This window comes from Salvelinus alpinus, chromosome 2 (assembly GCF_045679555.1).
Source record: "Salvelinus alpinus chromosome 2, SLU_Salpinus.1, whole genome shotgun sequence".
Taxonomy (NCBI): Eukaryota; Metazoa; Chordata; class Actinopteri; order Salmoniformes; family Salmonidae; genus Salvelinus; species Salvelinus alpinus.
This window is the reverse complement of record NC_092087.1, coordinates 36,141,457-36,154,610: the sequence shown is the minus strand read 5'-3', so window position 1 is coordinate 36,154,610 and position 13,154 is coordinate 36,141,457. Positions and strand designations below refer to the sequence as shown.

The window sequence follows — 13,154 nt, the reverse complement described above, 5'->3', positions numbered from 1 at the left end:
TCATTTTCTGGAATTTTCCAAGCTGTTTAAAGGCACAGTCAACTTAGTGTATGTAATCTTCTGACCCACTGGAATTGTGATACAGTGAATTATAAGTGAAATAATCTGTCTGTAAACAATTGTTGGAAAAATTACTTGTGTCATGCACAAAGTAGATGTCCTAACCAACTTGCCAAAACTATAGTTTGTTTACAAGAAATTTGTGGAGTGGTTGAAAAACAAGTTTTAATGACTCCAAATTAAGTGTATGTAAACTTCCGACTTCAACTGTGCATGGGAATCGGAATGACTGTTCGGGACATTTAATAATATATTGTAGAGGTGGCAGCCTATTAGATTGGAGGTGTGGCAGAGTTATTTTTGGTCATTCCTGTTTATCATGTTGAGTTGGTACACTGCAAATTAAAACGTTCCTTGAATATTTATGCATATTAAACATTCTAATATAATATTGACATTGCTGCGTACATACAGTAATAAAGTGTTAACTATTCCAACTTTGGGATTTGATTAGGCTCTTTAAGAACTCATACACCTCTGATACCTTCATTGAAGCTACTAGCAATAGTTCCTTGAGGAACTCTAGGGATTCCTTGAGGATCTCCAGGTTTCCTCAAGTCACCACTAATTCTAAGAGTTTCAGAAGAATTACAAGTCACTTATGTGACGAGCCAGGGCCAATATCTCAACATGGTGCTGGTCAGCACTTATAGTCCCTACAGTGCCCTCCAGAAACATCCCTATACACTTTCACTTTTACACACACAAACAAGGATGTACACAAACACACACGCACACACTCACATGCATGCAAGCGCAAACACACAAGTGCACATGTACACACACACACATACACACACATCCACGATCACACTTCCCTACACATACAGCATGGGTCACAAATCAATGCCAAAGTCCTGGCAGAGCAATATGTTGATTTGATAGGGGAGTTGTAAAGACTGACCATCTGCTAATTAGCTTTTCTTATCTTCTTCACCAGCAGCTAGACAACAGCAATGCAACCAAAGACAAACACACACACAGTCATAGCCTACTGTACAATAACATAGACCTTATCCCCTCTCTCTCTCTCTCTCTCTCTCTCTCTCTCTCTCTCTCTCTCTCTCTCTCTCTCTCTCTCTCTCTCTCTCTCTCTCTCTCTCTCTCTCTCTCTCTCTCTCTCTCTCTCTCTCTCCCTCTCTCTCTCTCTCTCTCTCTCTCTCTCTCTCTCTCTCTCTCTCTCTCTCTCTCTCTCTCTCTCTCTCTCTCTTTCTGTGCATGCTGGGAGTTTTGGAGTTTGAGTGTTTGGTGTGGAGGGCTCTGTCCTAACTATCTTTCTTGATTCTGTCCTTGGTCTTTTCTTTCAATTTTATTTTCTATGGTGGAGGGCTAATGCATTATTTGTTTTAGCGGTATCCATAGTTTTTTTCAAAGTTAGGGTGGAAGAGGACAGAGTTAGTTTCCTGAGGTTTGAAAGGTGTGGTGTGCGCGATGGCTTCTCAGCCTGGCGCGGAGGAGACGCTGTCGATACGGCATGGATTCAGGTGTGTTCCTGAGAATGGAGTTAAAGTGGAGGAGAACAGTCGGTGAACAGGTAGGAGCTGATTTTATACATTCCGCTTCTTGAATGAACAAAGCTGTGGTTGTGTTCATGAAAAGAGCAAATTTGGTTGGTAGGCTAATTGCTAGTGGAATATTTGTAAGGGGTGTGTTGGTGTCAATTTGACCTCTTTCTACCCCTTCGACAAGGGTGGTAGTTGCAAATTTGCCTCAGTTTATTACGGATGATCAAATCAGGAAAGAGCTGAGTCGTTTTGGTAAGTTTGCTAGCGGTTTTCGTGTACTGTCGGCAGGTTTTCAGGCAGATGCCGTTAAGCACGGTGTTTCATTCCGGAGGCAAGTGTTCATGTTTCTGAATAACAATGAGCAACAGCTAAATGTGCATTTTAAAGTGAGGCATGGGGAGGGGCTCTACACAGGGTTTGCTAGCACAGATAGTCTACAGTGTTTTGAGTGTGGGGCTTTGGGGCATAAGAGCTTTGCGTGCCCACATAAAGACCAAAGACAAGGTGAGGGCACAAGCGCCAGTGGGGGAAATCGAGGTCAACGTGCAGGGGGCAATGAGATGCAGACAGTAGAGGCTGGGCCTAGTCATGCCAGGGATGGTGGTGAAGATGAGGCTGGGCCTAGTCATGCAAGAGATGGTGGTGTAGATGAAGCTGTGTCTAGTCATGCTATGGATGGTGGTGTAGATGAGGCTGGGTCTAGTCATGCTATGGATGGTGGTGTGGCGGAGGCTGGGTCTAATCATGCTATGGATGATGGTGTAGATGAGGCTGTGTCTAGTCATGCTATGGATGGTGGGGTAGCTGAGGCTGGGTCTAGTCATGCTATGGATGGTGGTGTAGATGAGGCTGGGTCTAGTCATGCTATGGATGGTGGTGTAGCTGAGGCTGGATCTAGTCATGCTATGGAGGGTGGTGTAGATGAGGCTGTGTCTAGTCATGCTATGGATGGTGGTGTAGATGAGGCTGGGTCTAGTCATGCTATGGATGGTGGTGTGGCGGAGGCTGGGTCTAGTCATGCTATGGAGGGTGGTGTAGATGAGGCTGGGTCTAGTCAGGTTATGCTAGTGGATGAGGAGAGTATAGTGGGGAAGTGTAAGAGACTAGGGGGGAGGAGGAGGGTGTCAAGCGGAAAAGGAAAAAGAAAGTGGTCTAAGGCACCATGGAACCTTTGCCTGGTGCTGGGGGGGGGGGCCCTGACCAGAGAGGAAGGGCAGGTGGTCAGGATGGGAGATGGAGATGAGGAGGAAAGTGAATCTGAGGAAGAGGACGATGAGGAGTTATTTTTTTCAGACTCCTCTTCAATGGGTCCGGAGCTGACAGCCAGTCAAGCAGAAGGGTTGAGGCTTTTTTTTTCTGATCCGAGAAAGTTTGTAAGATCAGCACAACATGCTATGAAAAATGAGTAGCATGGTGTCCTCTCACCCAGGAAACGATTTAGTTTGAGGAAGTGGGTCACAACAGTGCGTAGGGGTCTACCTTCAGACACTGTTTAGATGTATAGTTTCTTTCGGGGACTGGGGCTTTTTGAGCTTTGCTATTGGTCTCTTTCTTTGCTGGCTTTTCCCCCACTTCTTATGGAGACTCTTCGGGTAGGCTCGCTCAATATAAATGGCGCCAGAGATGCGGGAAAGAGGAGTGTGTTGGGTGAATATGTAAAACAAAAAAAAGTACAGGTGCTGTTTCTGCAGGAGACGCATAGTGATGTATTGAATGAAGTCGATTGGGGGCTCTGGTGGAAAGGGGCAAGTGTGTTGAGCCATGGGACAAATTTTAGTGCAGGGATGGCAGTCCTTTTTATACTGCGTCTGTCTGTAAAAATGTGCTCCTCGAAGGAGGTGTGTAGAGGTAGGCTGCTTGTTGAAAACGCAGAAATTAACAACATGGGTTTTGTCTTTATAAATGTGTATGCGCCTAATACAGGGAGAGAGAGGGGGGTTCTATTTGGGTCTTAGACAGGAACTCTCACAGGTAGCGCCTGAGGAGACGCTGGTGGTCGCCGGGGACTGGAACTGTACAATGGATTTTACGAAAGACAGAAATGGGGAAGAGCCTCATTCAGTGTCAGTGGGAGTGTTAAGGGACATCATTAATCAGTTCGACCTCGTGGATGTTTGGAGAACTAAACATCCCAACACAAGACAGTATACATGGGTGAAGGTTTTTGGGGCTAGGGTGAGTGCAGCTCGACTTGATCGGTTTTACATGTCCAGGAATCGGAGCAATAGGCTGTTGGGCGCTACCATTCTCCCGGTGGGGTTTTCGGATCACCACATAACCATCGCTCGGCTGTCTATTTCACCAGGGCCCCGGCAGGCATCCTATTGGAAGTTTAATGTAAAGCTCTTACAAGATGCCACGTTTTGCTCAGGTTCCCAGACCTTTTGGGAAAGGTGGGGGCAGCGAAGAGAGGAGTATGAGTCTCTGATTCAATGGTGGGATGTGGGGAAAGTCCAAATTCGGCTTTTCTGTCAACAGTATACAGCTCTCTCATCCTCAGAGGCTAGGAGAGTATTGGGGGAACTAGAGCGTTGTATAAGTGAGATGGAGGTAGAGATGGTGGGGCAAGGCAATGTAGGCCTCCAGGCTAATTTAGCTGAATTACGTAGGGACCTGGGTAGTTTTTTCCAGGTTAAAGCAAATGGAACACTTGTAAGAGCTAGGTTCTCCATGTTCAAGGAGATGGATGCTCCCAGCTCCTCCTTCTTTGGTTTGGAAAGACAGAGCGTTGAAGCCAAGGGTATGCATTGTCTACGGCTGTCTGATGGGCGGGTGACCTCTGTGGTGAGGGAGATGCGGGAGCGGACTGTGAAGTTTTATACTGAGTTGTATAGGGCAGAATTGTGTGATCCTATGTGTGCTCAGGTCTTGTTCGCAGGACTCCCTAAGCTCTCTCTGGCACAGAGGGATGAAATGGACATTCCTCTGTTGTCCCATGAAATGGCAGAGGCCTTAACCCAGATGTCCCCCGGTCGTGCACAGGGAGTCGATGGACTCCCAGTGGAGTTTTATAAAAGAATTCTGGGGAATAATTGGACAGGACTTCTTTTGTGTGTTGCGTGGATGCGTCGGGGTAGGAGAGCTGCCGATGAGCTGCCGTCGGGCGGCTCTGACTCTCCTGCCCAAAAAAGGGGACTTGTGTGAACTTAAGAACTGGAGGCCTGTTGCATTACTCTGTGCGGACTACAAGATATTTGCCAAGGTCCTCTCTAACAGACTGAAATCCCATCTGGACTCAATAGTACATAAGGACCAAACATATTGTGTAACGGGACACTCAATCACAGACAACTTGTTCTTAATCAGGGACATGTTGGACTTGTCGAGAGGTTCTAATGTGAACTTTGAACTGGTCTGTTTAGATCAACAGAAGGCTTTTGATAAAGTGGACCATGAGTATCTGTTAATGTGATGTCTGTGTTTGGGTTTGGGAAGAGTTTTTTGACCTGTGTGAAGCTGTTGTATGCTGGGGCGTCATGTATGGTCAAGGTGGGAGGGGGGCTCAGTAGGCCAGTCTGGGCAGACGGGGAATTAGACTAGGATGCCCTCTTTCGGGGCAGTTATATACACTAGCCATTGCGACTTTTTTCGGCCTGCTACGCAGGAGACTGCAGGGAGTGTGCTGGACAGGCATGGGTGTGGTGACAGGCATAGCAGTGTCAGCATATGCAGATGATGTTTCTGTGATGGACAGGATTTGCAGGCACTAGAGACCAGTATGAAGAGGTACGAGGGAGCTTCGTCAGCTAAGGTAAACTGGGGCAAGAGCAAAGCTCTGTTATGTGGGGCATGGGGGGATAGGGCCCTTCCTCTGCTTCCAGGGGGTTTGCAGTGGGGTTGTGAAGGACTTAAAGTGTTGGGGGTGTACCTGGGCTCGGAAAGGTGGGTCAGGAAGAACTGGGAGGGGCTGTCACAGGCAGTGGTGTCAAGACTGGCCAGGTGGAGGTGGCTCCTGTCTCAAGTGTCATATAGAGGGAGGGTGCTGATAATCAACAACCTGGTGGCATCTTCCCTGTGCCATTAACTGGCTGTCCTCAACCCCCCCCCCCCCCCCCCCCCCCCCCGCAGACCTGCAACGCAAGCTGGTGGACTTCTTCTGGTCGGGCCATCACTGGCTGAGGGCGGCAGTGTTGTGCATGACAGTTCATGAGGAGGACAGGGCCTGGTGGAACTGGAGAGCAGGGTGGCTGCTTTCCGACTAAAGGCGGCATAGAGACTGCTGTACCATACTGATGTCGGCAGGAGGGAACCAGCATGCGCACTGCTGAGGAGAGCTGGCGGATTAGGGTTGGACCGGCAGCTGTTCCTCATGAAGCCGGAGAGGCTGAGTACAGCAGGTCTCTCAGATTTTTACTCTGCAGTGCTGAGGGCCTGGCAGCTGCTAACGCCCACACGAGAAGGATGTGTGGAGCCTGGGCTGTGGGTGTGGGAGGAGCCTATCTTCCACAACCCAGCCATCCCTTTAAGATCGGTTCAGTCGGCCACCCTGCAGAGGCAACTGATGGCAGCGGGTTTACAAAGGTTTACAAAACCCCGAAAGTCCTGGCACAACAAACAGGAATAACGTCTCTTAGGCCGGAGGAGGAGGTCCAGGAGGCACTGTCTGAGCCGGTAAGTGGGGTGTTTGAGCGGCCAAAGAGGGAGGGGCCACCAATGTTTCCGCCACTGCAGGTGACGGCAGAGACTGGAGACTGGCAAGGGGGTCTGGAGGACTTGTTCGATTTTAACACTCCGAGCCTGGGGGAGTTTGAAGGTGTGGGAGGTAAAGCCCTCTACAACCTCTGCGTCAAGGTAAGGTGGCAGGGGGTATGTGGGGCGGAGAGTATGGTGGGTTTTAGATGAAGGGGGCTTTACAAACCCCCAGTACCAAAGAGGTTAGGGGACCTCCAGTGGAGGGTTCTTCATGGAGCCCTGGCCACTAACAGCTGGTTGGTACGGGTTGAACCGGGAATCGGGCAGGGGTGTCCTTTCTGTATTATGAAAGAAACTGTGATTCATGTGTTTTCTGTGTGCGCCAGGTTAATGCCATTAATGTCTCTGTTGGAATGTCTGTGTGAGAGGTTGGGGTGGTTTTTACTGTTGGGATGTTTATAATGGGGTACAGGTATTCGAATAAGGAGAAGGCCAAATGTTTTTGTTGAATTTTCTGTTTGCTCAGGCGAAGTTGGCTATTTGGCTATCAAGGAGGAACAGGGTCAAAGGTGGGGAATAACAGACCCTTTACTATTATTTAATGGGATGGTCTCTGTGCGCCTTAGGGTAGAATTTGAGTTCTATAGAATGATAAAAGTGATATGGAGATATGGTGTGTTTGGGGGGATATACGGAGATGTTTTGGATATACGGTTGTAGAAGTGGTAAGGTTTTTTGGTTATTGTGATGTTTGGTGTTGTTTTGTATCGTGTGGTAGAGGGAAAGGTGAGTATGGTACATGTATGCAGTACAGGATATATTTTGGTGTTTTATTCTTAAGGGGGGGGTGAGTTTTTAATGAACTGAGAATGTTTCATTAAAGAAAGACAAAAAGTATCTCTCTCTCTCTATCTCTCTCTCTCTCTCTCTGGTGCATGATACTCAACTAGTCTAAAGAAGGCCCGTTTTATTTTCTTTAATCAGAACAACATTTTTCAGCTGTGCTAACATAATTGCAAAAGGGTTTTCTAATGATCAATTAGCCTTTTAAAATTATAAACTTGGATCAGCTAACACAACGTGCCATTGGAACACAGGAGTGATGGTTGCTGATAATGGGCCTCTGTACGCCTATGTAGATATTCCAACAAAAATCTGCCGTTTCCAGCTACAATAGTCATTTACACCATTAACAATGTCTACACTGTATTTCTGATCAATTTGATGTTATTTTAATGGGCAAAACATTTGCTTTTCTTTCAAAAACAAGGACATTTCTAAGTGACCCCAAACTTTTGAATGGTAGTGTATATTGTATGCTCAAAAAATTTGGAAATTATATTATTTTATACTAATACAATTGCTCAGAGAAAGAGATTTTGTTTAACAAGTAATACTTTTTTTCTCAAAAATGAATGGTAAATAATGTATTATGTCATTTTGGAGTCACTTTTATTGTAAATAAAAATAGAATATGTTTCTAAACACTTCTACATTAATGTGGATGCTACCATGATTATGGATAATCCTGGTTGAATAGTGAATAATGACGAGTGAGAAAGTTACAGAGGGTCAAAACATGCTACCTTCCTTGTTATTGGTGATGTTGAGAGGTTAGCATGTCTTGGGGATATGATCTTGAATTTCAATTATTTATTTTATACAGTAATTATTGCTCATCTTTATCAAGGGTGTCAATAATTTCAAACCCCACTGTACATACAGCCAGACTTGGAGAAATGCACTCTTGTCACCTATGATCTTATTCAACACAATCTATCTGCTATAAACAGTTTTGACTTGACTTTGACATCTGACCTCATACTGGCGGACGATTGCTGAGAAGGCGGGCGAGGTCCGGCAGCTTTCGTCCAGCAGGCTCATGCTGCGGTCGTAGTGACCGATGTAAGTCGTAAAGACCACAAACTCTGACTTCCTGGATAGGATGACATCCGCAATCCTCTGACTCTCCTCCCTGAAGGAAGAGAAAGAATGGGATGAAGACAAAAAACAGGGGGTAAAATGATGGAGTGCACACTAGACACTGGGCTCAGTATGCAGCAGACACATTACTAAATTGTTAATACATTGTTAACCAAATAGCTACCTGGACGATCTGCATTGACCCTCTTTGCCATAACTCTTTTGACTCATCACATATGCTGCTGCTACTGTTTATTATCTATCCTGTTGCCTAGTCACTTTACCCCTACCTACATGTACAGTTTACATATCTACCTCAATTACCTTGTACCCACGCAAATCGACTCTGTACTGGTATCCTGTGTATATAGCCAAGTTATCGTTACTCACTGTGTATTTATTCCTTGTGCTAATATTTTTCTATATTTTTGTCTCTGCATTGTTGCGAAGGCCCATAAGTAAACATTTCACTGTTAGTTTACGCATGTGACATATAACATTTGATTTGTCAGCCATTGAGTTGTGTATATGTCAGCTGAGGCTCCTCTAGTGGAGGTGGACTAAAGTAGCCAGCATACTACTTTAATAAATATAACACTAGTCACTTTAATAATGTCACTGTCACGATCGTCATTATGAATGGACCAAGGTGCAGCGTGATAGGCGTACATTTTCCTTTAATAAATGAACACCGAACAAAATCAACAAACTACCAAACTAAACGTGAAGCTAATAATAGTGCTGACATGCAGCTATCCATAGACAAGATCGCACAAAAGGGAAATGGCTGCCTAAATATGAACCCCAATTAGAGACAACGATAAACAGCTGCCTCTGATTGGGAACCATAACAGGCCAACATTGACACAAACACCTAGATGACACACCCTAGTCACACCCCGACCCAACCAACATAGAGAATAAAAAGCTCTCTATGGTCAGGGCGTGACAGTCACTTTAATAATATTTACATATCTTGCATTACTCATCTCATATATATATATATATATATATATATATATATATATATATATATATATACTGTATTCTATATTATCTACTGTATCTTCATCTATGCCGCTCTGACATTGCTCATCCATATATTTATATACTCTTAATTCCATTACTTTACTTAGATTTGTGTGTATTAGGTATTTGTTGCAAAATTGTTAGATATTACTTGTTAGATATTGCTGCACTGTCGGAACTAAAAGCCAAAGCATTTTGCTACATCCGCAATAACATCTGCTGAACACGTGTATGTGACCAATACAATTTGATTTGATTTGTGTGTATGGTGTGCAGTCAATGTCTCACCACTGTCGGATGCGATTCTCTAACTCGGTGAGGATTCTGCGGTGCAGAGTGTAAACATCAGGCAGCTCGTTGAGGATCTCTCTCAGCCTCTCCTCCTCCAGCACAGGATCCCCCTCATCCCCTACTGCAGCCCCCACCGCCTCCCTGAAGTCCTGACACAGAGACAAAGATGATTTCATCATATGGGTTATTAATAAACTGTACATGATACATCATCGTATGAATTCGAAAAGTGCTTCCAGTCCTACGGCTGGACGACTCCTCCATTCACATAACTAACATTATAACTTCCAATTCCGTGAGCATTCTGTCTGTCTATCTGTGTTATGATGTCTATTTCTAGACTGACTGTAAATGACTGCATGAAGTAGCCAGTTAACATATAATGTACAGAGCACAGAACATTAGATTATCTCCATACGCCATGAGAACTACGTAGGATTTCTACGGTATGTTTACCAGCTTCCCTATGTACAGTATAGTACAGCACCCTGTCAATGACTGGAGAGGGGCATTACCACATTCTGTGATGGAATTCTCATTACATCTTACGATTACGTCTCATTGATCACAACAATTGTTCTCAACCAGTATTTTAGAAATAATACAGTGTAAAATTGCTGTGTCATTCCATTAACCACGTTGGAATGTTGAATCAGTCCCAAGGGAAGAGCTGACCCACTTTTTAAAGCGCCATACCAATCCAAGCCTGGTTTCTCAGGAAAGAGGTGACAGACAAGGCCTTGTGATGTAATGCAGCGAGAAGTGAACCGAGATTAACTTTGACCACAGAAGGGTTGCATTCCAAATCCCTTCCCTTCTCTCTGAAATGTGCAATGAACCACTTACTCTCCCCCAAAATAGGATAGGCTTCTCTGCTGCTGAAAACACTTCCACACAGCTAATGCAGACAGTGCGGTTCTCCAGTCTGTAGGTAACCCTCCATTACATAATTCAAAGCCATCCCAATGATTCTATCTTGTCTGAGTGATTCACACGATTTGACTTCACCACAGACAAAAAAAATTATGTCTGCCAAGATCTGAACATGCTTTTGCTTGTGTACCTATTACTGTACCAACCATATCACTTTATACAACGGGTGGGTCTAATCCTGGATGCTGATTGGTTAAAACAGTGTTATTTTTTTACTATTTTATTTTTCTTACAATACTTAAACTATACATGGACAAAGACAATAGAAAACTTAACATTTATGTACATTGATTTCTACAAACATTAATAACATCACACTTGCTCAGACCTACACGTTCATTTTCTCTCCTTACTCATTCTTTAAATATCTCCAGTGCTTGTAATATTTTATGGCTTCAAATTGGACTATTTTGATTATCTCTAGCCCATTTGTTTTCAATATTTAATTATAATGCATTTTATTTATCCACTGTCTTAATGATGGAGGGTCATTTGATTTCCAGTTTTAAAGCAATTATTTTTTCAAAATGATTGACATGAAAAGTATGGTCCAACCCAATGGGTATCTCACCCCACCATCATATGCCATGTCTTAAAATATGCAGATAGACGGATTAAAAGTACATTTATATTGTAAAACAGCCAACGTTCTACCTCCGCTCATAACCTTTGGACTTTATAGCACTCCCAAAAGGCATAAATCATTGAGTCACTGTTAGTTTTACACTTAAGACATGACTCTGCTGTTGTGCTGTAGAATTTGTGAATTTTGTTATTTTGTATAATACATTAGTTTATACTGGATTAAGCATACATTTTCATGAACTGTAATTTTGTTAGTTATTTTCCAACACTCCCTCCATCTAGTGCCAATATCAGTTATTTTTAAGTATCGGTTCCAATAGTTTAGGAAATAGCAGGAAATAGCTACCTATGAAGTTGTTCATGAAAACAGACATGGGAAAAGATTCTGGGGTTGAGCATGCGCATCTTCAATATGCACCCATTGTTCCTCTTTAGTGCATTTAACAATATGTTGCAAATAAAAGCGTTGGGTGGCGAGTTGATAGAATTCCAAGTCTGGAAGCTTAAAACCATCCTCAGACTTAGGGATATGTAAAACTTTCCTATTTATTCTATGAGTTATATTTGTCCATATAACGTCTGTTATGGCCAAGTATAGTTTTTAAAGAATGTCTTCTTTGGCTTTGGTATTACCAAAAATAAATATAAAAACTTTGGGAACCATGTCATTTCAACTAGGTTTATTCTACCTGTAAGATTTATGGGAAGATTATTCCATGAAGTTATCTTTATATATTTGTTGTTTATCGTCACTTATTAAGCATCCTAAATATTTCATATTTTTTATGGTCCACTTAAAGGATTGCTGTAGATCATGAGTTATTTTATTTATTTTTTTCCTATTGCCATTATTTCAGTTTTTCCACATTCATTTTATATCCTGAGATTTGAGAGTATTCTGAAAATATTTTTAAGAAGGGGGGCATTGAGTTTTCAATATTAGTCAGGTATATCAGAAGATCGTCTGCAAATAAGTTTATCTTATATTCATGTTTACCATTAATGGTTTGGATCCTGTCAAATTCTTTCTGCAAGCGATTCAATTGCCAGTGCAAACAAGAGGGGGGAGAGAGGACCTCCCTGTCTCTCTAAAGCAATTTCATCAGATAATGTATTATTTGTGAATATTTTTGCTTTAGGATATTTATATAATATTTTATATGAAATGTATTATTTCAGCTGGAAAGTTGAAAGCTTCCAAAGACAGTCGATAGCCTTTTCGGCATCAATAGCCATTATTGACAAATCTACATCTTGTATTTTAGTATATTGTACTATACTGAAACATATTATTTTATTTGTTTGTAAGTGTCTTTTTAATAAATCCTGTTTGATTGATATGTATCACCTTAAAATCATCCCAAATGATGTTGGGGGTGGGCTTTTCTCTATCTTATATGTCAACATGTGTAATGGTAAAGGTCTTTATTTTTGTATTTAATACATTTTGGGTCTTGAAGATGTGCTCAGTTCATTTTTGGAAAAAAAAAATATAGTCAATTCTTGAATAACTTTTCTTACTGTGAGAAAAAAGGAGTAGTCTTTTGAAGTTGGGAATAGTAATATCTAGGTGTACTGTAAATTATTTGTAGATATTACATTTCTCAGCTTCTTAAGAGGCTCATTGAATTTGCCTTTTATATTTTTATGTCTGTCTAACTTGCGTGATTTAAGTCGCCTGCGAAATTAATATTTCCTTGCTGGGTTTGATCTAATATAGCTTGAATTCTATCAAAAACACGAGAATTGCCCCTGGGGGGATATCAAATCAAATCACATACGATGAAATCAATGTGTATATTTCACCATGTAAGGTATATTTCTTAATGAGAAAATGGCATTCTTGGTCCGTGTGCTGGGATATAAGGGAAAAGGATGTATTCTTATTTATCAGGATGCCTACACCTCTGCTGTTACTACAGTAGGTGGCAGCATATGCCTCTCCAACCCAGCTCCTCTTTAAATATTCAATTTATACTTTTTTGATCTCTTGCAGGAAAGCCTCATCTGCTGACAATCTCTTTAAATGTTTAAGAGCCTTATGCTTTTTGCCATAATGGAGACCGTGCACATTCCATGTAATAAATTGGATTATTTTTGGCCTTAATCAACATTAAGCTTGTATGTTCTGACTATCATTGAAGAACCAGATAAAACATTTTAGCAAACATGTCATATGAGGGTGGTGGACATCTC

At 42.5% G+C, this 13,154-nt stretch overlaps 1 protein-coding gene across 4 annotated transcripts in view; it reads right to left on the bottom strand.

Moving 5' to 3' along the window:
- The window catches only part of LOC139559922 (FYVE, RhoGEF and PH domain-containing protein 5-like), a 62,871-nt gene that overhangs the window by 30,362 nt on the left and 19,355 nt on the right, over nucleotides 1–13,154 (bottom strand). For all 4 annotated transcript variants that reach the window (XM_071376390.1, XM_071376406.1, XM_071376416.1 and 1 more), the window contains 2 exons: nucleotides 9,438–9,589; nucleotides 8,016–8,172 (listed from right to left, as the gene is read on the bottom strand). In XM_071376390.1, coding sequence (XP_071232491.1) covers nucleotides 8,016–8,172; nucleotides 9,438–9,589 — 309 coding nt within the window. The remainder of the gene's footprint in view (nucleotides 1–8,015; nucleotides 8,173–9,437; nucleotides 9,590–13,154) is intronic.